Source organism: Epargyreus clarus, unplaced genomic scaffold, assembly GCF_041222505.1.
Source record: "Epargyreus clarus isolate Ecla_fem2 unplaced genomic scaffold, WU_Ecla_fem_2.2 ptg000007l, whole genome shotgun sequence".
In the NCBI taxonomy this organism is placed as follows: Eukaryota; Metazoa; Arthropoda; class Insecta; order Lepidoptera; family Hesperiidae; genus Epargyreus; species Epargyreus clarus.
In genome coordinates, this window is record NW_027332215.1 from 20,808,900 (window position 1) to 20,821,730 (window position 12,831).

Genomic DNA, 12,831 nt, shown 5'->3' on the forward strand with positions numbered 1-12,831 from the left:
TCCTTTCGGCGACCGGTCGTCCGTGATGCACACACACTCGCGACTCCCAAATAAGTCCCCAGGACCCCCGTAATATACTATATATAATTATATACGTCCCGTGACGAAATCCGAATACCGACTGTCCGTACAATGTGTGTTATGACAGAAACGTCAACCTTTTAAATCTTGAATTTACTCCTTTTATTTATAATCAGTATTTCGACCAGTTCTAATACTGAACATACCCCCGCTATGTTCAGTATTAGTAACTAGACGAGATCCCGAAAATCTCGGGATCCCGCGGGATTGTGATTTCTAATCCCGCGAGATCTCGACTTTACGATCTCGAGTCGGGATTGCATTCACTAATTGTAGACCGGAGTCAATATATATATATATAATAAGTTTTCCACTTTGTGGTACTTTTTATCAAAATCGGCCTCGCAACTCCTTTCAGCATTTTCCGCTAATCCTTATAGTTTCGGATTTAGCCCTGAAGGCCTATTTGAAAAATTCACCCTGTATAGGTACTAACCTAACCTAACCAAACTGACATAAACTAAATGGTTCTGTGTAAACTATAAATAGATAAAAAAAATCTAAATTAAAATATTTCATCCCAATCGTCAAAGCCGTTTCGAGAAATTAACCACAATATCGGTTTATGCAAACTTCTTATAAACTGTGAACTATCTAATATACCTGTTTACAAATTCTATATTGAAATACTCTAAAAGTATTCCACTGGCATTTACCTCCAAGTTGCAATTCATATATAGGTAGGTATACTCGTACTACAAAACTGTTGTAAATTTTGTAACACCTGCGAAACTACGAAATAATCCTCCAACCAAATTCCCAACTATCTCTATAGAGTATATTAAATGCGATGAACACACTGCATCATTAAAGCATAAGTAATAAAAATATATTTTTTATTTGATAACTCGCCAATTAACCTATTTTAACTGTAGCCGATTTTTATCAGTGGAATAAATTAAGTATCTACATAGTTTTATACGATCTTATGAAATCCTAATAGTAAAAAATAACACATATGTCTGAGCTACAATAAAAGTCCCCTTGCAGTTAATCCATCCATACTCTACCGTAAGTGCACAGGGGGCAGTGCCAGGGGACCACGACATAATAGAGGGATCCCGAAAAGCCAATTTATTCGATTACATTCAAACATTTCTAAGTTGATTATAATCTATGTTGATTATTCACCAAATTATATTTTTCGAGTTTTTATATTTCCATAAATGATTTGTACCCCCAGATCGCGCCCCAAAATCTTGTGTAATCTGGGGCACGGCAAGGTTTAGTCTATATGCATTATTCCACCTTCCTGGTCAAGTGGACTGGTGGAGTTCGGTTCCCCCTGAGACCTTTTTTAAGACGTCATAGGCGTGGAGGTTGCCTTACAATGTTTTTCTTTACTGTTAAAATGATAATTAGGTAATTGCTAATGCGCATTTGCGCACATAGGTCCACGTGCACATCTTGGAAAATTGGCATTTACTATTACTATTTCCCTTGCACATTATTTAATATTTTACATAAATGTTAAACAATAACTAATGCAATATTTTCAATTGATATTAGATATTGCCCACTGCAAACAATATGATATGCCTACAGAGTGAATTTTTCAAGTGTGCGTGGATAGCATAATTCGAAACATACGTATAACGATTGCTGAAAACGAAGCGGATTTTAATAAAAAAGAATTCTGCATAATTCGATTTTTAAAAAGTATATTTCCGTAGTCGGTAGTCGAACAAGCTCTTACTGACAAAGTAAAGTACTTTACATAGACGTACTCGTAGTATATTTTCTCCTCTACTTTTAGTCATAAAAATAGATAAGAAGAAAAATAGACGGATCCATGATGTTTAGAAATGTACCATCCCATACCAACAACCGTTTTTTTTCTTCTCGAGGGGGCAACTTTCAAAACCCGGTGTCGTGTAAGCGACACAGGGTTATGTGGGAGGGAAAGCCCCTTTTAGTCCCGGAACTACAGGGACAGATACCAACGACCTACCCTGTTTCCAGGGCACGAGTGTTAATCTATCCGGCCGCTTGCCTACATCTCGTACTATATTGGTTTATATAGGTAGTGGTTTATTAATTTATATTGAGATATTAAAATTGTTTATTTAAAAAATATAAATTGTAGAAGTATACATATTTTTTGATATAAGTGGAAAAGCTATGACCGTTATTACGTACTTAGATTCAGTGGAAAGGCGACAAGTCTAATATAATGAGCGTGGATGAAAAATCCGGTACCAAACGCCTGAGAGTTTGTATTTCATAATTTTCATAAAGACGCAGAAATATTGACCATTAAAATAATAATTTAAAGAAACCTATAGTTATTTGGCACCAAAAAAATGCAAAATGACTCTTTCTTAAAAACTTGAAGGAACTGAAAAGGAATTATAATATTACGAATTGCCTGAACGGTACCAAACTATCAGAGCAAAACGCTACGTTAACATAAAGTTATGTTCATTTATGTCATATTGCCTATAAATAGCATTTTTTTCTTCTCGAGGGAGAAACCTTCAAAAGATACACGACACGGGGTTATGTGGGATTTTATACCCCCCAAGTAGCCGTCCTCAGCGCTGCGTAGGGGACTCCGAGATCTCCAATGGAACGCAACCGGATTCCTCTCAGCGCACTGCCCCGTCGGGCTCCGCCCAGGTGAGATTGAATCACCACACCGTCTGCTGTACACAACGTTATGCTACCACAGATACCGCCGTCCTTCCCGGGGTTGTTGGCTGGGCGGTTCGAGCTCCGACTCTTGCTGCCCCCAACCCCTAAAGCCCGTTTTAGTCGCCTCTTACGACAGGCAGGGGATACCGTAGCCCTATTCTGGTCCCGGAACTACAGGGGCACCCTATAAATGGCCTAAGAAGCCTTCAAACTTATGGCTGGAAAGTGCTTTTACATGTGCCATATACAGTGTGAATCTCCATTATGTGCACATATTGAAACAGGCTAAATTAAACCGCATTTTCTCGACAAAAAATAAAAAAAAAACATCGGTTGTACGACCTTTTAAAGATTTTTTTTTGGGAATTGTGTGTGTGAGGTAAGTAAATCGCTATAACTTTTGAACTAAGCGGGTTATCATGTTCAAACAAAAATTACAATGATTGCCAATGATAGGCCGTACTGATCCAAGAAAAAAAAACAAAAAAAATATATCTTTCCCGGAAAAAAGTCAACTAGTGAAAATACTATATACATATAAACATTTAATTTTTTTATTAGAACCTCTATAAACCTTGTCTTATACTATTCGCTGGAATTTAATTTATTAAAACCCAAATAGTTAGTATAAACCATTAAAAAAAGAATACTCGTGTTTATGGTTTTAAGCATGACAATTTATAATTTTATAACAAATGTTGGCAACATTATTGAAATTAAAAACAAAACTATTGATATTGGATATCGACGGCAACGGGGCGGTGGGGCGTAGGCACCTAGCGCCTCAGAGTACATTCTGTAATAGCTACAGTGTCCTTTTCCAAGCGTAGGCCCTTGTTGCCTCCATTCCGGTTTATCGTTTCTCTATAACCGTATTTATTGTTTAGCAATAGTTCTTTATATCCGGAATGGAATAGATTCATGAAGCAGTTTTATTTTTTTTACATGTATCTACCAAAGAATTAGTTACAAGATTCCACGATGAGGGGTTTTAAGATAGTTGCGTTAGCAGTTTTTGTTACTGTTCTATCCCTATCTCTTGGCGATGAGACTGTGAGACATGCCGCTGTCGTTTACCGGCATGGTGATAGAACTCCTGTTGACACATACCCTACAGATCCTTACCGCGACCAATCCCTTTGGCCCGAAAAATTCGGTCAGCTAACTAATATTGGCAAAAGTCAGCACTTCGCTTTTGGCAAGTACCTAAGGACGCGTTATTCGGTAAGAATCTTTTTATCTAGTACAACACTAAACACATCAATTATGAAATTAACAGATCGATGCGACCTCGACCTTATTTCTTCCGCTATGAATAAGTAAATAGCAGGGTCTACTTGGTTACTAAAGTTGTATAGTAGTAGTTTCAGTAAAATGAACATTTGCCAATCTGCATCACAAACAAGCTCAAAAGCAATAAATTGTAAATTGCAATATGCAAAATTATTATAAGTATATAGAGTTGCAATACTATAAAGTCACCTTTAAACATGGAAATATACTTTTTACATTAATACAATTTTCCACATCGGAAAGCTGGTTGGAATGCTACACTTCTTATTTCCCTTCCGAGATACTACATCCACTTTACCTCATTATATTGGATTATGTTCGGTGTGGAACCTTTAAACCAGATCAGTAATAGACTTCTGGTAATCTGTTTCCTGTCAAAACACCTTTAAACTGAAAAGGCAAGTTATCAACCTATGCGCAGTTGCTCACATGGCTCCATGACATAAATGTGATGTTCATTACATTCATGACATCATTTTTGCAAAAACCCCTTGTTCGGTATTAAAAAAAACCATATTGAAATGACATTATCAAATAACGGTTGTAACTTTATATAATAGTAGCCACGGTTTTGGTTGCAGAAAGATATATTTAACCGACCGCCGGTAAGCCGGTATATACATATTTTTTTTATGTATGTACACAAATTACTCCGCCATTAGTGGACCGATTTTAATAATTCTTTTTTTATTGTGTAGAGATGAGCTGGAAATTGGTCCCACTTAAATATGGTTAGGATCCATCTATGGGTTCTGGAGAAAATGAGGGGAACTTCTCCACCCATGTAAATATAACAGCCATAATTTCGCCGTTTATGAACCTATTTTAATGCCTTTAATTTCGTGTGTGGACAATTGCTACAAGTTGGTCCCATTTAAATATGATGAGGATCAGAGTGGGTTCTGGAGACAAAATATGTAATTCCTCAACCGATGGGTATAATTGGGTTTTGTTTGAAGATATTTGGTGTAGGTTCTAATAAAATTGCAAAACCAGTTTATCATTGACTATTAAAGGGTCTGATAATGTGGCTCGGAGGCAAACCTCTGATAATGTGTGTACAAAATTTCTTGACACTCGGTTATCTAGTTAAGGCATCAAAGTGTAACTAACAAGCAAACAAACAAACTCACATTTATAATATGAGATATAATCTTTTAATCTGTCTCCAAGGTGATAGTATAAAATTGGCAATTAGAAATTAATTATCACTTGCTAAATGGTGAAGGAAAACATCGTGAGGAAACCTGCATACCTGAGTGATTTATAAAAAAAAAAATTTCAAAGGTATGTGAAGTCTACCAATATGCACTTGGCCAGCGCGGTGGACTATGGCCTAATCCTTCTCATTATGAGAGCAGACCCGTACTGAGCAGTGGGACAGTAATAGGTTGATGATGATGATTTGTAACCTTTTAATCTGTCTCCAAGATGGTTGTATAAATTTGGCAATCAGCTCACGATGTTAAGATTGTTAGTACAAACAATATAAACCCAAAACAAAATATGTCACATGCTCATTTGGAATGGGTATTGGATTTCGGGTGCAAGCAGGTTAGGAAAAGTGAATCCTGTGGTTCCTGGATAAGGTTGGGACAGTCATCAAAAAAACTCATGTAAAATTATATTGTAAGAAGGACATATTAATTTTTTTTCACAATTTATATATGATTATCTTTTTAAGGAGTTTTCAATAGTTCTAGTCTACTGGATTCCAATATAGTCTCAATAGTTGGACAACTTTTTTATCTGTTCCTGCTTTGCAAAATGATTATGGGGTTGTCATGGGCCAACTGTATATTCAAAATGAGCACAACAAATGTTGATGTTTCGATATTATTAACTAGCTGACCTGGCAAACTTCGTACCGCCTCAAAATGTATTTATGAAATATATTTCATATTTACTCACCTTTAAACCTTCCACAAATAATTCAAAACTAAAATTAGCCAAATCGAGCTGTTCTCGAGTTTTAGTGAGACTAACAAACAGTAATTGATTTTTACCTATATAGATATTGGTTCATAATCATGAACCCAACACTGCTCATTGGTCATAGTTCAGTTCACACTTAACCAACACATTAGGAAAAAAATTCTTTTGTGGAATATCTTGAATTAAATTGACTTGGTCTATTTTTCTATACAATCTGATGTCAATATTAAAATGATACAATTTTATAAATATGGAAGTAAAGTCGTAATTTTCCATATTAAGTTTGCCTATTGTGTGTTATAGCACACATCGCTATCTATAAATTCAAAAGATAAAAATAATTATAACCTTATTCTTATTTCTCTTGCTGTAGCAAATTGTTTCGGAGAAATTTGATCCAATGGAAATTTACATAAAGTCCACTGATGTTGACCGTACATTAATGTCTGCTCAAGCCAATTTAGCTGGTGAGTCAATTATACAATTATTACCCTAAGATATTTCTAGAAAATCACCTGAAAAAGCTTTTATTTTTAGAACCTGAAAATTCATATCTTCACTTCCGTTAAAAAATCTATCTAAGCAATTTTTATCACTGTGTTTCAGATAATTATAACCTAAGGTATTAATTTAACTTGCCACATGTATCTTAATTTAAAGTTTATAAACATATTACATAAATAATTATACTAAATATAGTAACAACAGTAACTTTCTTGTTACTCTTTTAATATTTAATGTTTTACACAAAATCTTCAACTTATTATTCTTAAATTTAATAATGCATGATTTAGTAGGCATGTTGCTTATTACTATCGTAATGTTATCAGTTATCATATAGGAATTATAAAACATCCAGGTCATGATTTTATTTTTATTTCCTCAAATTATGTTGCAAGTAATTTTGCTTTTTATAAATTTTGAGGCTACTGATCTAATGCACCATCGTTTCTAATATGAAAAGTATCTGAATGCCTCAACTTAAAATCTGCCGTGAGATCTAACTATATATATCTAGTATACAGTTAATTATTGATATTATTTTAAAGTAGTTGTAGATTTAGGGTTGTTTTCATTTTAAAATTGTTTTTTTAATTACCTTTTAAACAGAAATTACTGTTGGCTTGTGTATTAGTGGATCCTTGCAATTGTTGAAAACAATGGTTCCCTTTTAATCTAACTGAATGCTTGCATGCTGTTAGCTGTCCTGCTATTATTTATTTTATTTGCAAATACGAATGAACTATAATTTTCTAGTACTTTTTAACAGGTCAAGTGCATTGTCATATACCCAAATATTGTTTAGCCATTTATTTTGTTTTGAATGTAGTCATATTTAGCTATTTGTTTAGACACCTTGCTTTATAAATCATTCAATGTGATTTTAAGACAGTGAATATCTGACTAACACCTAATATTGTGATGTGATATTAGCTGTTGCAGCTATTAACAGCTATATCAGCCGTTATATCGGCCGTTATAACGCTATATCGGCCATAGCTAGTTTTGAATGTTGTAATGAACATGTAGAATCATATCAATTTATTTATTTAGTAGTTTCTTATAATAACAGGTATGTTTCCTCCTACTGGAAGTTCTATTTGGAATTCTGAATTATTGTGGCAACCAATACCAGTACACACTAAACCGGAGAAAGATGATGAAGTATTAGCTATGAAAAAGGATTGTATGGCCTATAAAAAGGAAAAAATCAGATATACCCAAACTCCAGCATATAAGAAGAAGCTTAAATCTTACCAGGGTGTTATGGAGTATGTAATAAATTTTAATTGTAGACTGATTTGTTAACAGTAATAATCATTACGTTAATGCTTTTTGCAAATCATGTTTTATTTAAACAATTTGCTGTATCTTTATATTTGCTACTGGAGCTTTGCATGTATTTGCAACTTTGATTGAACACAAGATGTATGGACCATATGTATCCATTTAAGGTAATTTAGTTATTGCATTAACCCCTAGACTGTAAATTAATTGTTACTTTTGCCATTGCCACAATGCCCTGTTTCATTATTTTCAATTGTTTCAGTTATCTTACAACACATACGGGCCGTAAAATAAAAGATTATACAGATATAATGGACATTTATAGTACACTTCAAATAGAAGAGTCCTATAACTTTACTTTGCCTAATTGGACACACGCAGTATATCCTCATAAGATGCAGGAACCAGCCTGTTACAGGTAAATGTTGATGAAACTTTCTTTACAAATATTAAGGTTTTTATAGACAATATCGTAATGTTGATTTATAATGATACAAATGTTGTGGCTGGAACAATGTATGACATTTTATTAAATTGATGAAATAAATAAAATAAAAAGCAATGTGTAGAACATTACTAAGAATGTTATTCTCATTCATACTATTAAGACTGTTTTCAACTATAACTTCTTCATTTGCAATCTTGTGCAATGACAAGTGCACAAATGCTAATCCAATTACAGTATCCATGATAAGGAGTTAAGTGTTATTACTTATTATCTGACATGTGTAATTATTAGGGTAACTAAAGACACATAAGCAAGATACTCTAGATACTATTCATAACTAATATACAATGTAACTACAAACTATTTGTAGGTACTTTGAATAGTGTAAAGATCAAACCATCCTTAATCCTTATCTCTAGTTTCAATGGATGTAATAATTAACCCCATATTCTGTAAACAATAAAAAATGCTGCAGGAAGTATGTATTTATGTAAACATGTTTTTTTTTCAGTTTCCAAACACCTACCGGTACACCCCTCATGGCACGCTTATTAGTTGGACCTCTACTGAAGGATATTGTATCAAAAATGGTTGATTTTGTTACTAAGAAAAGTTCTTTGAAACTTTCTGTATACAGTGCTCATGACTTTACTATTGGAAATATTCTGTCTGGATTGGGGTTATATGATGGAAACTGCCCAGTGTACACCTCAACTGTATTTTTTGACTTGCTTCAAGGTAAAACAATGTCATGAAATAAATGATAAATACCATGTGCTATTAAGACAGTAATTACATTTTTATAATTTTCAGATAATTCTAATAATACTTACTACATCAGAATTTCATACAAGAATTCAACAGAAATCATCGAGCCTCGTGTTCTCTACATCCCTCACTGTGGTGAAAAATGTCCCATTGAAAGATTTATTAGACTGTATGATAATCTGTTGAGTGTCGATTGGGAATATGACTGTGGCAAGAAGGTGAAGAAGGATTTGTTTTATATGTAAATAACAATTACTTAAAAAATATATTAAGATTAACGTTACATTAATATTAATATAGTTTTGACAATTTCAGACATTATGATTAATGAATGTGTGTTAATACTAATTTAAGAAAATTTCCCCACTAACATTTTTACAGTCATGTCACAAGTAATGGATCTATATTACATGTAAAATGAATAATATATATACAGTTTGGGAAAGGGTAAGCCCTTAAATACCAAGGTCTTTTTATGTTGATCTTTTTATGTCTCCAATAACAATATGGAATTGATGTTGTGTTCATTTTATTGTTATTCCATATTAACATAATTTAGCGATGATGCTTCATTTTACGTTCTATAACTTTCAAGCGTTTATTTCATATTGTTAATTGTCATTAGATAAGTCCTTTTCATGAGGTGACCTGTCAGCTCTTCCCTGACATTCGTTATTTGTAATCAATCAACTTTATTAGTCTTGCTTACCAAACATCGAAATTTTACAATTTCTGCCCACTATATATTGTCAAATTTAGATTTGGTAGGTAAAAATTGGTTAGATTAATTATTAATAACGGGGTTAAAAAACATCATCATTTTCACAACTTAACATACCTAACCTAATATACTATTTGTGTAATGTTTTTGTGAAATTATTCTGTTAATTTCCTGCTAAAACTGTATGTTAATAAAATAGTACTTTTTCAGATTATGTCGTTGGTTGGCATGTCACTATTCCTGGGGCTGGGCCTGTGTGCCTTAATGTACATTACCCATAAAATACATTTTATACGAGTCACCAGGCAACGTATGTGAGTAGATAGTTTGATATGCTTTTATAGGCTTTTGTATGTTAGATTTAAAATTGAAACTCCGTTAGTATGGTGGACATGTTAATTATAATTATTTATATAAAATTGGAATTACAAATGATTTCTATTAACTATTAGCTTTTGTAGGTAGACTATTAGAGATAGAGAAAATTTACACCTGACTTTTTTGTGCCCTATAGGGCACAAAAAATATATTGTTATATATAACAACATAGTGGTTTCAATAATCTTACTTCACCTTGTTTGATACATTAACACAGACAAATATAAAACAGTACTTATACTATGGTCTGGAAAATATGGAATGCAAAATTGATATTATTTTTTACTGCAAACGCTTTTAGTTTTAATTATAGCTTGTATTTGTAACCATAATCTCAAGGATGTATAGTAAAAATAGGGATAGTTTATCCAAAGTAAATTATGCAAATAAGAAATTTATCTCATGTGATTAATATACATGTTATTTAAATAAATATTAATTTTATTTTCCAGGGTACGCGCCAGTACGGGTTATATGAATGTAGAAAATCCACAACTTATGTCAGAAAAACATGCACGAGAAACCAATATAGTTAATAATATATAGACTTGGAATATAGTCAATAATATATACATTATATTCATGTAGCTAGATTTAAAATTTAGTAATATCTTCAACATAATACCTGTTTAAATTGAACAGCGCATAATATATGTCAAAGTAGATTATTCTATATAACATGCTCATTATAACTTGGTACTGGGTGTGTTACATGATTGTTTTGATTGGTACAATGATGATCTCTTAATGTTGCTCAGCATTTATTTAAGTTTATTCTTATATTAGTTTATATTAGTCTTGTTTTCAAACATTATTACGTAATAATATTATATGCATTTTATTTTTAGATCTTTTATCTCTAAAAATAAACTTGATTAGTATATTTTATAAATCCATGAGCATTGCTTGACGTTAATTCAATTGAAATTGCAGAGAAAAAAATATTGATTTATACAGATTAAAACTGTCGTATCATACATAGCTTATACCAAAATTGTAATATTTATGGATTAGCAGTTTATGTGATATTTATTTTTTGTTACTTTTTTGTTTGATACTTTAATTTTAGTAATGGGGAAACCTCATCAAATAATTTTAGACATTTTTGTGTCTTGCAAATCTTGTAGTAGAAATTTAAATTTAGAAGTTAATAAGCATTGAAGGTGCTGTTTACGTGAATGACTGTTTTAATATTGCGGTAAAATTTACACTTAGAAAATTAGATGAAAATTGAATCATGATAAAAACGTGCGAATTATAGAACAAAACACGCACACATAGTGTATTATTCCACAACTCACTTGATTTTTTGATAATGTTTTTTAATAACAATACGTACTGAAGTAGGTTCAATATATAAGTATATATGTATGATTGTACTTAGTTAAATATTTATAATATTGTATGTAATTTACGGACAAAGTAACTGGATGTTAAGATTTATTTTTATCCATGTACCTACCTATTTCATATCCACATTTTTCAAATACTTTTACAAGTGCTTAAAATTATGAAATTTGCTACTCCTGTGTGTCTAAAATAGTTGTTTATTCACTACGTATAATAGTAGTACACTAATTAAGATCATAAATATTGTGTAAACCAGAAAATAGATTTGTGTTTTTAGATACGTAATAAGTAAACGAATTTATGAGAATTGTTTTTTATTTCTCTTCTATGCAATAAGTTATACTTCCCAACCTCATTTAACGAAATGAAAGTTTTTTACTTAAGTACTGTAACCAAGCTAGATGGATTTCTATTCAATTTCTTTGGCTGCTTCTCAATTACAGGTAAAATAAATCAAAAAATACTTTAATTTAATAATAAAAATCAACTTAAATTAGTTAATAATTATGACAGATCGAAATTTTAGGTATAAGAAATATAAATTTGAATTGGAAGTTAATCATAAAAATAACCTTAATTAATGAAAAACCATAACAGATCATTTATTATTGTGGCCTTTTGTTTTCTAACGTTTTGTTTGCAATTGTAGATCAATGAGGAGAACATGGAGTATTATTATATACAGGGTATAGGAGCCAACTCTACGTAATTTTTGTCATAGGTAAAGCGCCCCTAGTGGCTTGCCCCAAAAATATCCATGGGTTTTACCATAGACTTAGAATTTTTTCGCTACGCTACAGACCAACAAAGCAAGAGAAAGACATATGTCAACCCATACCTACAGACAATCTACTAGAGAAAAAGAGATGTCACGAAAAGTCATGGCATGCCAATTTCTCTCTGAATAAGCGGCCCTAAGCTCCTAAGCTGCCCCGACTACGAGACATTTTAGTATTTTACCGAAAATAATACTAATATTAATATATTGCTGTTTTTTTTTCAATGGTGTCTTGCTCTATTGTCAAGTGTACCGTTACAAGGAAAAGTAATCCACAGAAGTATACGTTTCACAGGTAAATACGATTTTTCTATCCGAGGGTTTTATATTCACTTATCTTGCTATATATAAATACATATGTTCGAAAAATTAACAAAATACGAGTTTTAAATTATTTGTTTATGCTAGGGCTTGACAAAACGGTGACGTCATATTATATCGATATTATGTCGATAATATAATAATAAAGATCATTTCATGCATCACACAAATAGTATCAACATAAAACAAAAATAGTATAAAAGTAAACTTTGTTGAAGTATTGTAACGGAATATACATATTCTGAATTTTGATGTTATTATAACTCGAATAATATTTGTATCACCTACATATTACATATCTTTTCAAGAATACCAAGTCGATCGATTGAGGTACGT

General features: G+C 32.1%; 1 protein-coding gene across 2 annotated transcripts; it reads left to right on the top strand.

The window, feature by feature from the left end:
* The first annotated feature begins 3,442 nt into the window (after nt 1-3,442).
* LOC140743646 (prostatic acid phosphatase) lies at nt 3,443-11,703 on the top strand. Of its 2 annotated transcripts, none has more exons than XM_073075073.1 (8): nt 3,443-3,939; nt 6,317-6,410; nt 7,517-7,715; nt 7,994-8,149; nt 8,691-8,917; nt 8,993-9,188; nt 9,879-9,982; nt 10,499-11,703. In XM_073075073.1, exons 1-7 carry the CDS (start codon nt 3,697-3,699, stop codon nt 9,931-9,933), a joined length of 1,170 nt encoding a protein of 389 aa, XP_072931174.1. In that variant the 5' UTR covers nt 3,443-3,696; the 3' UTR covers nt 9,934-9,982; nt 10,499-11,703. The 2 variants fall into 2 exon arrangements, with proteins under 2 accessions (XP_072931174.1, XP_072931173.1); XM_073075072.1 differs by having other exon boundaries at nt 3,444-3,939; nt 8,993-9,165.
* Nucleotides 11,704-12,831: the final 1,128 nt, after the last annotated feature.

Coding starts and splice junctions, on each gene's coding strand:
- LOC140743646 (XM_073075072.1), top strand. CDS start 3,697: ATGAGGGGTTTTAAGATAGTTGCGTTAGCAGTTTTTGTTACTGTTCTA. Junction 3,940..6,316: donor ACCTAAGGACGCGTTATTCG/GTAAGAATCTTT, acceptor CTCTTGCTGTAG/CAAATTGTTTCGGAGAAATT. Junction 9,983..10,498: donor CGAGTCACCAGGCAACGTAT/GTGAGTAGATAG, acceptor TTTATTTTCCAG/GGTACGCGCCAGTACGGGTT.